The sequence below is a fragment of the Bombina bombina genome, chromosome 2 (genome assembly GCF_027579735.1).
Source record: "Bombina bombina isolate aBomBom1 chromosome 2, aBomBom1.pri, whole genome shotgun sequence".
Lineage (NCBI taxonomy): Eukaryota > Metazoa > Chordata > Amphibia > Anura > Bombinatoridae > Bombina > Bombina bombina.
In genome coordinates this window covers 570,980,760-570,996,459 of record NC_069500.1, presented here as the reverse complement: position 1 = coordinate 570,996,459, position 15,700 = coordinate 570,980,760, and the positions used below count along the sequence as shown (strand labels likewise).

General features: G+C 43.0%; 1 protein-coding gene across 1 annotated transcript in view; it reads right to left on the bottom strand.

The window, feature by feature from the left end:
* UBQLN1 (ubiquilin 1) overlaps nucleotides 1-15,700 on the bottom strand; it is a gene marked incomplete in the record, with an annotated part of 255,859 nt that overhangs the window by 137,639 nt on the left and 102,520 nt on the right. Inside the window, 1 exon segment of the mRNA XM_053702450.1 lies at nucleotides 4,011-4,242. Within this exon segment, the coding sequence (XP_053558425.1) occupies nucleotides 4,011-4,242 (232 nt within the window).

Sequence of the window (15,700 nt, the reverse complement as noted above, 5' to 3'; positions counted from 1 at the left end):
CTGTCTAGAAAGGCAAACCTTAGGAACCGATGATCTTTGTGAATCGGTATGTGAAGGTAGGCATCCTTTAAATCCACTGTGGTCATGTACTGACCCTCTTGGATCATGAGTAGGATGGTCCGAATAGTTTCCATTTTGAATGATGGAACTCTGAGGAATTTGTTTAAGATCTTTAGATCCAAGATTGGTCTGAAGGTTCCCTCTTTCTTGGGAACCACAAACAGATTTGAATAAAATCCCTGTCCTTGTTCCGTCCGCGGAACTGGATGGATCACTCCCATTACTAGGAGGTCTTGCACACAGCTTAGGAATGCCACTTTCTTTATCTGGTTTGATGATAACCTTGAAAGATGAAATCTCCCTTGTGGAGGAGAAGCTTTGAAGTCCAGAAGATATCCCTGAGATATGATCTCCAACGCCCAGGGATCCTGAACATCTCTTGCCCATGCCTGGGCGAAGAGAGAAAGTCTGCCCCCCACTAGATCCGTTTCCGGATAGGGGGCCGTTCCTTCATGCTGTCTTGGGGGCAGCAGCAGGCTTCCTGGCCTGCTTGCCCTTGTTCCAGGACTGGTTAGGTTTCCAGGCCTGTCTGGAATGAGCAACAGTTCCCTCTTGTTTTGAAGCGGAGGAAGTTGATGCTGCTCCTGCCTTGAAATTTCGAAAGGCACGAAAATTAGACTGTTTGGCCTTTGATTTGGCCCTGTCCTGAGGAAGGGTATGACCCTTGCCTCCAGTAATGTCAGCAATAATATCCTTCAAGCCAGGTCCGAATAAGGTCTGCCCCTTGAAAGGAATGTTGAGTAATTTAGACTTTGAAGTCACGTCAGCTGACCAGGATGTAAGCCATAGTGCCCTACTCGCCTGGATGGCGAATCCAGAATTCTTAGCCGTTAGTTTAGTCAAATGAACAATGGCATCAGAAACAAATGAGTTAGCTAGCTTAAGCGTTTTAAGCTTGTCAATAATTTCATTCAATGGAGCTGTCTGGATGGCCTCTTCCAGGGCCTCAAACCAGTATGCCGCCGCAGCAGTGACAGGCGCAATGCATGCAAGGGGCTGTAAAATAAAACCTTGTTGAATAAACATTTTCTTAAGGTAACCCTCCAATTTTTTATCCATTGGATCTGAAAAAGCACAACTGTCCTCAACCGGTGGTACGCTTTGCTAAAGTAGAAACTGCTCCCTCCACCTTAGGGACCGTCTGCCATAAGTCCCGTGTAGTGGCGTTTATTGGAAACATTTTTCTAAATATAGGAGGTGGGGAAAAGGGCACACCGGGTCTTATCCCACTCCTTGCTAATAATTTCTGTAAGCCTTTTAGGTATAGGAAAAACGTCAGTACACACCGGCACCGCATAGTATCTATCCAGCCTACACAATTTCTCTGGAATTGCAACTGTGTTACAGTCATTCAGAGCAGCTAATACCTCCCCAAGCAATACACAGAGGTTCTCAAGCTTAAATTTAAAATTAGAAATCTCTGAATCAGGTTTCCCCGAGTCAGAGATGTCACCCACAGACTGAAGCTCTCCGTCCTCATGTTCTGCATACTGTGACGCAGTATCAGACATGGCTCTAACAGCATTTGCGCGCTCTGTATCTCTCCTAACACCAGAGCTATCGCGCTTGCCTCTTAATTCAGGCAATCTAGATAATACCTCTGACAGGGTATTATTCATGATTGCAGCCATGTCCTGCAAGGTAATCGCTATGGGCGTCCCTGATGTAATTGGCGCCATATTAGCGTGCGTCCCCTGAGCGGGAGGCGAAGGGTCTGACACGTGGGGAGAGTTAGTCGGCATAACTTCCCCCTCGACAGAACCCTCTGGTGATAATTCTTTTATAGATAAAGACTGATCTTTACTGTTTAAGGTGAAATCAATACATTTAGTACACATTCTCCTATGGGGCTCCACCATGGCTTTCAAACATAATGAACAAGTAGGTTCCTCTGTGTCAGACATGTTTAAACAGACTAGCAATGAGACTAGCAAGCTTGGAAAACACTTAAAACAAGTTTACAAGCAATATAAAAAACGTTACTGCGCCTTTAAGAAACACAGATTTTCCCAAATTTTGAAATAACAGTGAAAAAATGCAGTTACACTAACGAAATTTTTACAGTGTATGTAATAAGTTAGCAGAGCATTGCACCCTCTTGCAAATGGATGATTAACCCCTTAATACCAAAAACGGAATAACAAATGACAAAAACGTTTTTTTAAACAGTCACAACTGCCACAGCTCTACTGTGGCTTTTTACCTCCCTCAATACGACTTTTGAAGCCTTTTGAGCCCTTCAGAGAAGTCCTGGATCATGCAGGAAGAAGCTGGATGTCTGTGCCTGTAATTTTTGGTGTGCAAAAAAACGCAAAAATAGGCCCCTCCCACTCATATTACAACAGTGGGAAGCCTCAGAGAACTGTTTCTAGGCAAAATTCAAGGCAGCCATGTGGAAAAAACTAGGCCCCAATAAGTTTTATCACCAAACATATGTAAAAAACTATTAAACATGCCAGCAAACGTTTTAAAATACACTTTTATAAGAGTATGTATCTCTATTAATAAGCCTGATACCAGTCGCTATCACTGCATTTAAGGCTTTACTTACATTACTTTGGTATCAGCAGCATTTTCTAGCAAATTCCATCCCTAGAAAAATATTTTAACTGCACATACCTTATTGCAGGAAAACCTGCACACTATTCCCCCTCTGAAGTTACCTCACTCCTCAGAATATGTGAGAACAGCAAAGGATCTTAGTTACTTCTGCTAAGATCATAGAAAACACAGGCAGATTCTTCTTCTAAATACTGCCCGAGATAAACAGTACACTCCGGTAGCATTTAAAAATAACAAACTTTTGATTGAAGAAATAAACTAAGTATAAAACACCACAGTCCTCTTACGACCTCCATCTTAGTTGAGAGTTGCAAGAGAATGACTGGATATGGCAGTGAGGGGAGGAGCTATATAGCAGCTCTGCTGTGGGTGATCCTCTTGCAACTTCCTGTTGGGAAGGAGAATATCCCACAAGTAATGGATGATCCGTGGACTGGATACACTTAACAAGAGAAAAAGGGTGTGTGCTATGTATCAATGCGTCCAAGAGAGCTGTGAATGCGTTAGATAGTGGGGGGGAGAAAGGCCCAGAGCTTAGAATAGGAAGACTCCAGCCCTCAAAAGCTAATAGTCATCCTTCGGTAGCCTTCCTCATCGTATGCAAACTGAGGCACCGCAGCTGAAGAGAAAGTCTTATCAGGCGCGTAAATTAACCTTCGCCATTAACGGATCTACATATTTCTTTTGTGATACAGAAAACATTTTTTAGACAACTTTACAGTTTACTGCTATTTTCTAACGCTCTGTTTTCTTGGTAATCCTTTGTTGAAAAGCATACCTGTGGCTTTAGTGGCTGGACACATATGCCTTGTCATTGGCTCACCAATGCATTCAGCTAGTGAGCCGCTTCAACAAAAGGATACCAAAGAATGAAGCAAATTTAATAGAATAAATAAATTGGAAAGTTGATTAAAACTGTATTATCTATCTGAATCACAAAAGACATTTTTTGGGTGTTGTCTTTTTAAACTAAAATTAGGTAAAACTATTCCCCCCACCCATTTTTGTTGCACAAATTATCATTAAATCAATGTTAAATTATGCAATTAACTTGCACTTGGTTTATGAATAAAAGAACATTTTTTTAATATTGCAAAGTACAACACTGCCCCTACCACCTCATAATGCCACTTAGAGGGCAGAAATTTATGTGGAGAACACTGACCCTGAGATCAGTGCCATGTGCAAAAGACGCCATGTTTCTCTTTCTGTACATGAGCTTGAGTTAAATGGTGATAGCAGCTACATTTTACTAGCATGAGAAAAATACATTAGTATCAAATGGTTTAAACCTAGGATTTTCCTCTAACTGGTGCTTACACATATGCTGCACACTGGCTTTCAACATCATTTGTCAGATTAACAATAAAACCTGTTTATGAGCATACCTCCCAATCCAGATGACATATTTGGTAATGTGGAGCTTGCCGTTGTAGTGCTTGTTCCACTTCCATTTCCAGTGGTGTTTCCCCCACTAGCACCAGCAGTAGATGTGGAACTTGTGGTACTGGACAGAGGAGCCCATGGATTTGGTAAAGGATCTCTGTTTTCAGTACGGGAAGGCTGATTGCCTGCATTCTGCGCATTGCTCACAAGTGAAGCAAATGGATTTCCTCCAAACTGAAACACAATAAATTAGAAGCTCATTTACATTGATTTTATTATTTTTTGATCTTCTAGGTAAATAAATGATATAAAAGTATTTCCCTGTAACTGACTCAAAGCTCTGTACTTGCTAGATAATTAGCAAAGAAAATTTTATTTTTTTGGTCTAGGAGCGTGAGCGCTAGCAAGACAGGAATTATGCAAGTGACAGCATCTCATGCTTCCATGTTATATAAATACACTTTATAATATTTAAAAACAGAATTTATGTTTACCTGATAAATTACTTTCTCCAACGGTGTGTCCGGTCCACGGCGTCATCCTTACTTGTGGGATATTCTCTTCCCCAACAGGAAATGGCAAAGAGCCCAGCAAAGCTGGTCACATGATCCCTCCTAGGCTCCGCCTACCCCAGTCATTCGACCGACGTTAAGGAGGAATATTTGCATAGGAGAAACCATATGGTACCGTGGTGACTGTAGTTAAAGAAAATAAATTATCAGACCTGATTAAAAAACCAGGGCGGGCCGTGGACCGGACACACCGTTGGAGAAAGTAATTTATCAGGTAAACATAAATTCTGTTTTCTCCAACATAGGTGTGTCCGGTCCACGGCGTCATCCTTACTTGTGGGAAACAATACCAAAGCTTTAGGACACGGATGAAGGGAGGGAGCAAATCAGGTCACCTAGATGGAAGGCACCACGGCTTGCAAAACCTTTCTCCCAAAAATAGCCTCAGAAGAAGCAAAAGTATCAAACTTGTAAAATTTGGTAAAAGTGTGCAGTGAAGACCAAGTCGCTGCCCTACATATCTGATCAACAGAAGCCTTGTTCTTGAAGGCCCATGTGGAAGCCACAGCCCTAGTGGAATGAGCTGTGATTCTTTCGGGAGGCTGCCGTCCGGCAGTCTCGTAAGCCAATCTGATGATGCTTTTAATCCAAAAAGAGAGAGAGGTAGAAGTTGCTTTTTGACCTCTCCTTTTACCGGAATAAACAACAAACAAGGAAGATGTTTGTCTAAAATCCTTTGTAGCATCTAAATAGAATTTTAGAGCGCGAACAACATCCAAATTGTGCAACAAACGTTCCTTCTTTGAAACTGGTTTCGGACACAGAGAAGGTACGATAATCTCCTGGTTAATGTTTTTGTTAGAAACAACTTTTGGAAGAAAACCAGGTTTAGTACGTAAAACCACCTTATCTGCATGGAACACCAGATAAGGAGGAGAACACTGCAGAGCAGATAATTCTGAAACTCTTCTAGCAGAAGAAATTGCAACTAAAAACAAAACTTTCCAAGATAATAACTTAATATCAACGGAATGTAAGGGTTCAAACGGAACCCCCTGAAGAACTGAAAGAACCAAATTGAGACTCCAAGGAGGAGTCAAAGGCTTGTAAACAGGCTTAATTCTAACCAGAGCCTGAACAAAGGCTTGAACATCTGGCACAGCTGCCAGCTTTTTGTGAAGTAACACAGACAAGGCAGAAATCTGTCCCTTCAGGGAACTTGCAGATAATCCTTTTTCCAATCCTTCTTGAAGGAAGGATAGAATCTTAGGAATCTAAACCTTGTCCCAAGGGAATCCTTTAGATTCACACCAACAGATATATTTTTTCCAAATTTTGTGGTAAATCTTTCTAGTTACAGGCTTTCTGGCCTGAACAAGAGTATCGATAACAGAATCTGAGAACCCTCGCTTCGATAAGATCAAGCGTTCAATCTCCAAGCAGTCAGCTGGAGTGAAACCAGATTCGGATGTTCGAACGGACCCTGAACAAGAAGGTCTCGTCTCAAAGGTAGCTTCCAAGGTGGAGCCGATGACATATTCACCAGATCTGCATACCAAGTCCTGCGTGGCCACGCAGGAGCTATCAAGATCACCGACGCCCTCTCCTGATTGATCCTGGCTACCAGCCTGGGGATGAGAGGAAACGGCGGGAACACATAAGCTAGTTTGAAGGTCCAAGGTGCTACTAGTGCATCCACTAGAGCCGCCTTGGGATCCCTGGATCTGGACCCGTAGCAAGGAACTTTGAAGTTCTGACGAGAGGCCATCAGATCCATGTCTGGAATGCCCCACAGCTGAGTGACTTGGGCAAAGATTTCCGGATAGAGTTCCCACTCCCCCGGATGCAATGTCTGACGACTCAGAAAATCCGCTTCCCAATTTTCCACTCCTGGGATGTGGATAGCAGACAGGTGGCAGGAGTGAGACTCCGCCCATAGAATGATTTTGGTCACTTCTTCCATCGCTAGGGAACTCCTTGTTCCCCCCTGATGGTTGATGTACGCAACAGTTGTCATGTTGTCTGATTGAAACCGTATGAACTTGGCCCTCGCTAGCTGAGGCCAAGCCTTGAGAGCATTGAATATCGCTCTCAGTTCCAGAATATTTATCGGTAGAAGAGATTCTTCCCGAGACCAAAGACCCTGAGCTTTCAGGGATCCCCAGACCGCGCCCCAGCCCATCAGACTGGCGTCGGTCGTGACAATGACCCACTCTGGTCTGCGGAATGTCATCCCTTGTGACAGGTTGTCCAGGGACAGCCACCACCGGAGTGAGTCTCTGGTCCTCTGATTTACTTGTATCTTCGGAGACAAGTCTGTATAGTCCCCATTCCACTGACTGAGCATGCACAGTTGTAATGGTCTTAGATGAATGCGCGCAAAAGGAACTATGTCCATTGCCGCTACCATCAAACCGATCACTTCCATGCACTGCGCTATGGAAGGAAGAGGAACGGAATGAAGTATCCGACAAGAGTCTAGAAGTTTTGTTTTTCTGGCCTCTGTCAGAAAAATCCTCATTTCTAAGGAGTCTATTATTGTTCCCAAGAAGGGAACCCTTGTTGACGGAGATAGAGAACTCTTTTCCACGTTCACTTTCCATCCGTGAGATCTGAGAAAGGCCAGGACAATGTCCGTGTGAGCCTTTGCTTGAGGAAGGGACGACGCTTGAATCAGAATGTCGTCCAAGTAAGGTACTACAGCAATGCCCCTTGGTCTTAGCACAGCTAGAAGGGACCCTAGTACCTTTGTGAAAATCCTTGGAGCAGTGGCTAGTCCGAAAGGAAACGCCACGAACTGGTAATGCTTGTCCAGGAATGCGAACCTTAGGAACCGATGATGTTCCTTGTGGATAGGAATATGTAGATACGCATCCTTTAAATCCACCGTGGTCATGAATTGACCTTCCTGGATGGAAGGAAGAATAGTTCGAATGGTTTCCATCTTGAACGATGGAACCTTGAGAAACTTGTTTAAGATCTTGAGATCTAAGATTGGTCTGAACGTTCCCTCTTTTTTGGGAACTATGAACAGATTGGAGTAGAACCCCATCCCTTGTTCTACTAATGGAACAGGATGAATCACTCCCATTTTTAACAGGTCTTCTACACAATGTAAGAATGCCTGTCTTTTTATGTGGTCTGAAGACAACTGAGACCTGTGGAACCTCCCCCTTGGGGGAAGCCCCTTGAATTCCAGAAGATAACCTTGGGAGACTATTTCTAGCGCCCAAGGATCCAGAACATCTCTTGCCCAAGCCTGAGCGAAGAGAGAGAGTCTGCCCCCCACCAGATCCGGTCCCGGATCGGGGGCCAACATTTCATGCTGTCTTGGTAGCAGTGGCAGGTTTCTTGGCCTGCTTTCCCTTGTTCCAGCCTTGCATTGGTCTCCAAGCTGGCTTGGCTTGAGAAGTATTACCCTCTTGCTTAGAGGACGTAGCACTTTGGGCTGGTCCGTTTCTACGAAAGGGACGAAAATTAGGTTTATTTTTTGCCTTGAAAGGCCGATCCTGAGGAAGGGCGTGGCCCTTACCCCCAGTGATATCAGAGATAATCTCTTTCAAGTCAGGGCCAAACAGCGTTTTCCCCTTGAAAAGAATGTTAAGTAGCTTGTTCTTGGAAGACGCATCAGCTGACCAAGATTTCAACCAAAGCGCTCTGCGCGCCACAATAGCAAACACAGAATTCTTAGCCGCTAACCTAGCCAATTGCAAAGTGGCGTCTAGGGTGAAAGAATTAGCCAATTTGAGAGCATTGATTCTGTCCATAATCTCCTCATAAGGAGGAGAATCACTATCGACCGCCTTTATCAGCTCATCGAACCAGAAACATGCGGCTGTAGCGACAGGGACAATGCATGAAATTGGTTGTAGAAGGTAACCCTGCTGAACAAACATCTTTTTAAGTAAACCTTCTAATTTTTTATCCATAGGATCTTTGAAAGCACAACTATCCTCTATGGGTATAGTGGTGCGTTTGTTTAAAGTGGAAACCGCTCCCTCGACCTTGGGGACTGTCTGCCATAAGTCCTTTCTGGGGTCGACCATAGGAAACAATTTTTTAAATATGGGTGGAGGGACGAAAGGAATACCGGGCCTTTCCCATTCTTTATTAACAATGTCCGCCACCCGCTTGGGTATAGGAAAAGCTTCTGGGAGCCCCGGGACCTCTAGGAACTTGTCCATTTTACATAGTTTCTCTGGGATGACCAACTTGTCACAATCATCCAGAGTGGATAATACCTCCTTAAGCAGAATGCGGAGATGTTCCAACTTAAATTTAAACGTAATCACATCAGGTTCAGCTTGTTGAGAAATGTTCCCTGAATCAGTAATTTCTCCCTCAGACAAAACCTCCCTGGCCCCATCAGACTGGGTTAGGGGCCCTTCAGAACCATTATTATCAGCGTCGTCATGCTCTTCAGTATCTAAAACAGAGCAGTCGCGCTTACGCTGATAAGTGTTCATTTTGGCTAAAATGTTTTTGACAGAATTATCCATTACAGCCGTTAATTGTTGCATAGTAAGGAGTATTGGTGCGCTAGATGTACTAGGGGCCTCCTGAGTGGGCAAGACTCGTGTAGACGAAGGAGGGAATGATGCAGTACCATGCTTACTCCCCTCACTTGAGGAATCATCTTGGGCATCATTGTCATTGTCACATAAATCACATTTATTTAAATGAATAGGAATTCTGGCTTCCCCACATTCAGAACACAGTCTATCTGGTAGTTCAGACATGTTAAACAGGCATAAACTTGATAACAAAGTACAAAAAACGTTTTAAAATAAAACCGTTACTGTCACTTTAAATTTTAAACTGAACACACTTTATTACTGCAATTGCGAAAAAACATGAAGGAATTGTTCAAAATTCACCAAATTTTCACCACAGTGTCTTAAAGCCTTAAAAGTATTGCACACCAAATTTGGAAGCTTTAACCCTTAAAATAACGGAACCGGAGCCGTTTTTAACTTTAACCCCTTTACAGTCCCTGGTATCTGCTTTGCTGAGACCCAACCAAGCCCAAAGGGGAATACGATACCAAATGACGCCTTCAGAAAGTCTTTTCTAAGTATCAGAGCTCCTCTCACATGCGACTGCATGTCATGCCTCTCAAAAACAAGTGCGCAACACCGGCGCGAAAATGAGGCTCTGCCTATGATTTGGGAAAGCCCCTAAAGAATAAGGTGTCTAAAACAGTGCCTGCCGATATTATTATATCAAAATACCCAGATTAAATGATTCCTCAAGGCTAAATATGTGTTAATAATGAATCGATTTAGCCCAGATAAAGTCTACAGTCTTAATAAGCCCTTGTGAAGCCCTTATTTACGATCTTAATAAACATGGCTTACCGGATCCCATAGGGAAAATGACAGCTTCCAGCATTACATCGTCTTGTTAGAATGTGTCATACCTCAAGCAGCAAGAGACTGCTCACTGTTCCCCCAACTGAAGTTAATTGCTCTCAACAGTCCTGTGTGGAACAGCCATGGATTTTAGTGACGGTTGCTAAAATCATTTTCCTCATACAAACAGAAATCTTCATCTCTTTTCTGTTTCTGAGTAAATAGTACATACCAGCACTATTTCAAAATAACAAACTCTTGATTGAATAATAAAAACTACAGTTAAACACTAAAAAACTCTAAGCCATCTCCGTGGAGATGTTGCCTGTACAACGGCAAAGAGAATGACTGGGGTAGGCGGAGCCTAGGAGGGATCATGTGACCAGCTTTGCTGGGCTCTTTGCCATTTCCTGTTGGGGAAGAGAATATCCCACAAGTAAGGATGACGCCGTGGACCGGACACACCTATGTTGGAGAAATTCTTAATTCTGCCGGTTTTAAATCCACTACAGGAATCCTCTTATCACATGTTTTTTTATTAGCTTTTCACAACAAGAGATTGCTAATCCATGTGGGTCATATAGATAACCTGCTCTCTGCCCTGGAGTTGTGCAGGATAAAGCTCTAATTGGCTAAAATGCAAATCCATAGAAAATAAATAGCCATGTGATCAGGGGGTTGTCAAGAGGCTTAGATACAAGATAATTAAGGAGGTTAAAAGTATATTAATATAATCATGTTGGCTGTGCAAAACTGGGGAATAGGTAATGAAGAGATTATCTATCTTTTAAAACAATAACAATGTTGGAGTAGACTGTCCCTTTAAGAGAATAATAGTATTGTCTATTGGCTCTGGGAAACAGGTCACACAAAATGCTATATTTTAAGTCTTTAAAAGTGAATGTCTACAAATATTATCTAAAGGGATAGTGTGTGTATATATATGTGTATATATGTATATATATATATATGTGTATATATATATATATATATATATATATATATATATATATATATATATATATGTGTATCTATATCTATATACACACACACACACATATATATATACATACACACATTATTATTATACTTTATTTATGAAGCTCTATCATATTCCGCAGGGCTGTCCATGGATACAGATCATTTAAATAAAACAATAGTATAAAACTTCTAAAGACTAAGAGACAGGACAGAATTTACAAACACATACAGGAGGAATCGAGGGCCCTATTCCCGTGGGAACTTACAATCTAGAAGGGTAGGAGGTTGGGAAACATGAGGTGAGGACTGCAAGAGTGAGAAAGATGTTAATGCAGAGTTAGAGGAGGGAAATGTTGTTAGGTAAAAGGAATATTATTGAGTTGGGTGGTAGGCTTCTCTGAACAGAAAAGTCTTCAGAGAGCATTTAAAGGAAGAAAGATTTGGGCAAAGCCTGACAGCACGAGGGAGAGTGTTCCAGCATGAGAGGAGGTGACAGCACGAGGGAGTCAAGCATGAGAGGAGGTGATAGTCGCAGAAGCAAGGAGCAGGTCATTGTTGGATCTTAGTGGGCGGGCTGGAGTATACTTGTTGATTAGAGAGGATAGGTAGAGGGGAGCGGAGTTGGTGAGTGCTTTGTATGCAAGGGTGAGAATTTTGAATTTAATTCTGCTGTGTATGGGGAGCCAGTGAAGGGACTCACAGAGAGGTGCAGCAGATACAGAGCGGCGGGAAAGGTGGATCAGTCTGGCAGAGGCATTTAGGATGGATTGAAGAGGGGAGAGGCGGGAAAGAGGAAGGCCAGTAAATAGGTTATTGCAGTAGTCAAGTCGGGAAATAACAAGGGAGTGGATTATTTGCTTTGTGGTGTTAGCGCACAGAAAAGGTTGAATCTTGGAAATGTTGCGTAGATGGTTGCGGCAGGATGTAGAAAGCGATTGGATATGGGTGGTGAAGGATAGATTTGAGTCAAGTGCAACTCCAAGGCAGCGGACTTGAGGCGATGGGGAAATGGTGATGCAGTCAACAGGGATAGAGAAGTCACAGGTCGGCGTAGAGCTTGAGGGGGGATAAGAAGGAGCTCAGTCTTGGACATGTTAATCTTTAGGTGGTGAGAGGCCATCCAGGAAGAAATACCAGATAAGCAGTTGCTGACATGAGAAAGGACAGAGGGAGAGGTGGAGAGGTAGATCTGGGTGTCATCAGCATAGAGGTGATATTTGAAGCCATAACTGTTGATAAGTTTACCCAGTGAAGAAGTATAAATGGAGAAGAGTAGAGGACCCAGAACAGATCCTCGAGGTACTCCAACAGACAGAGGCATTAGAGAGGAGGAGTCATTAGCAAATGACACAGAAAAAGACCTGTGAGAAAGATAAGAGTGAAACCAGGAAAGAGCAGTGCCACAGAGGCCAAAATAGCTAAGGGTCTGTAGGAGGAGGGGGTGGTCAACTGTGTCGAAGGCAGCTGAGAGGTCAAGTAGGATGAGTATGGAGTAGTGGCCTATATTTTTAGCAGAGAGAAGATCGTTCGTAACCTTGTTAAGGGCAGTCTCAGTTGAGTGTTTGGGGCGGAATCCGGATTGCAGGGGGTCAAGCAAGGAGTTGGCGGACAGGAAGTGGGTTAGGCGATTATAAACTAGTTTTTCAAGGAGTTTTGATGCTAGTGGGAGCAGTGATATTGGGCGGTAGCTTTCAGGAGAATACATACATACATATACACACACACAAAAGAGCAAGGATAAGTTATTCCTCTACGGTTATAGGGGCCCCATTAGTGCTTTAACTGTTACCTCTGAGAGGTTAAACAGGGGTAGAGAGAGATTGAAGAGGAAAAGTGAAAGTGGAGAGAAAAGAAAGTGACAAGATATGAGAGAGAAAAAGGAGTCTAAAAAGAGAAGATATGGCCTGAAAGAGATGGGAGTGGAGAAAGATGAGAGATGATAATTCTTAGGGATGCACTGAAATTTCGGCCGCAGAAACGTTTCGGCCGAAAATTGCATTTTTGGCTATTTCATTTTTGTTTTGTTTTTTTGCCTGTTATTTTTGGTAAAATTATTGTATAGCATATAATGAATTTGATGCTACCCTAGAGCTGCTGTTTGAGTTCATTTCTTGACTTACTGTTTCTCAAATAATAATAGTTTTCTAGGACTATAATTTATTTGGATAATTGGTAAAAAAAATACTGTGAAATCTGATTCTGTTACACAGAACTAAATACAGAATAATACAGTATATTGATATTATTTTGGCCTAAAATGGCATTATCCTTTTTTGCCTGTTTTGTTTTCTTGGTAAAATTATTGTGTAGCATATTATTGTTTTAAGATATTTTTGTCCAATTTTAGTGTGTTACTTTCAATAAAAGTGTGGTTATTTTTTTTTTTTTTTTTTTTTTTTTTTTTTTTTTAAAAAAAAAAGCTTTATTCATATCATACAGAAAAGTGTGGTTATTTTATTGGTTTGCAGGTTTTCAATTCTGATTCATTCATAAAATAGTCTAATTATGCAAAAAAAACTAAAAAATATTAATTTTAAAATTTGGTAAAAAAAAAAAAACAAAACAAAAAAAACGACATTTTCGGTTTTTCGGCTAAGTGCCTCCTGGATTTTCATATTCGGTTTCGGTCCAGAATTTCCATTTCGGTGCATCACTAATAATTCTAAAAAACACTCTCTGCTTTCTCTCAGTTCAACAACATCCTTTTTCTGTCCAGCTGTTGTCTTCCCCGGAACCCTAGTTGATGTTGCTAACTGATATGCACTTATTTTTGTTAATTACTGATGTAGCATTATTTAATTTATGGTATAAAACAAAAATATTAAAAAATAACTACACAATAAGGTTTTTCACATTGGCTAAACAAATGCAAAGAGGGGGGGGGGGGTTAGTGGGTGTGATCAAAAGTGGCGAGTATCCGAAATCTGTACCTTTAAGGAACTGGCGGCAAGTCCCTTCTCCAACCCATCCTGGAGGAAGGGCAGGATCCTGGATACCCTAAACTTATGCCAGGGAATGGGATATCCCCGTTCTTCACACCAGGACAAGTAGGTCCTCCACACCTTATTATAGATGCGACGAGTGACCGGTTTACTGCCTTGAATGAGAGTATCAATCACTCTCTCAGAAAAACCTCTTAGCTAAGACTAGGCGTTCAATCCCCACACAGTCAGCCTCAGAGAATTGAAATTTTGATGTAAAAAGGGACCCTGAACCAGTAGATCTCTGCGACAAGGTAACCTCCATGGAGGAGACAATGACATCCCCACATGATCCGCAAACCACATCCTCCACGGCCACGACGGAGCAATTAGAATAGCCAAAGCTTGCTCCTGCTTGATGCGGGCCACTACTCGAGGTGAAAGTGGTAACTGTGGAAATATGTAGACTAGGTTAAACTCCCAAAGCACTGCTAAGGCATCTATCAGCTCTGCCTGGGGATCCCTGGACCGGGACCCGTATCTCGGTAGCTTGAAGTTGAGTCTGGATGCCATGAGATCTCTCTCTGGCATCCCCCATCTGTTGCAGATCTCCGCAAACACCTCGGGATGGAGAGACCATTCCCCCGGATGAAACGATTGTCTGCCGATAAAATTTGCTTCCCAGTTGTCCACACCCGGAATGTGGATCACTGATAGCTTACAGTCGTGGGTCCCCACCCACTCCAGAATCAGAGATACTTCCCTCATGGCTAGGGAGCTTCTCGTTCCCCCCTGATGGTTGATGTAAGCCACAGAAGTAATGTTGTCCGACTGGAATCTGATGGATCGGGACGACCCCAGAAGGAGCCAAGCCCTCAGAGCATTGAAGATCGATCGAAGTTCCAGAATATTGATCGGGAGAAGCGACTCCGAGTCCACCTGCCCTGTGCCTTCCTGGCACCCCTAACAGCTCCCCATCCTGACAGACTTTGTCCGTGGTCACAATCTCCCAGGATGGCCTCAGGATGGATGTCCCCTGGGACAGTTGCCCCGGGCAGATCCACCAAGAGAAGGATTCCCTCGTTTAGTTGTCCAGAGAGATCTGTTGGGATAGGTCTGAGTGATCGCCGTTCCATTGTCTCAACATGCACAACTGAAGAGGTCTGAGATGGAAGCTGGCGAATGGAATGACATCTCTGCTAGATACCATGAGCCCAATTACCTCCATACAACGGGCCACAGATGGCCTTGAGGAGGTCTGAAGGGCAAGACAGCTGGACGCAATCTTGCAACGTCTCTGATCTGTCAGGAATATCATCATAGATTGGAATTCCTGGGCACTATAATAGATTCCATCTCTGTTGCTGGGAACCAGGGAACTCTTTCCTACATTAATCTTCCATCCAGGATATCAAAGGAGAAGAAGATCCCTCGAATTGTCCTCTGCGAGACTGTAGGATGGAGCCTGGACCAGGATGTCGTCCAGATAAGGTGTCACTGCAATACCTCTGGCTCTCGCCACCGCAAGCAGTGCTCCCAAAACCTTCGTAAAGACTCTTGGGGCAGTCACCAGGCCGAACAGTAGGGCCACAAACTGGAAGTGTTGGTCCAGAAATGCAAAACTTAGGAACCTGAAGTGATCCTTGTGGATTGGCACGTGAAGGTAAGCATCCTTCAAATCTATTGTAGTCATGAACTGTCCATCTTGAACTATGAGCAGTATCGACCTGATCGTCTCCATCTTGAACAATGGGACCGACAGAAACTTGTTTAGGCACTTTAGGTCTAGAATAGGACGAAACGTGCCCTTCTTTGGGACCACGAAAAGGTTTGAATAACACCCGAGACCTCTTTCTGCCAGAGGTACTGGTACGATTACCCCGAGAGAGGAGAGATCCCTTACGCAATCTAGAAAGACATCTCTCTT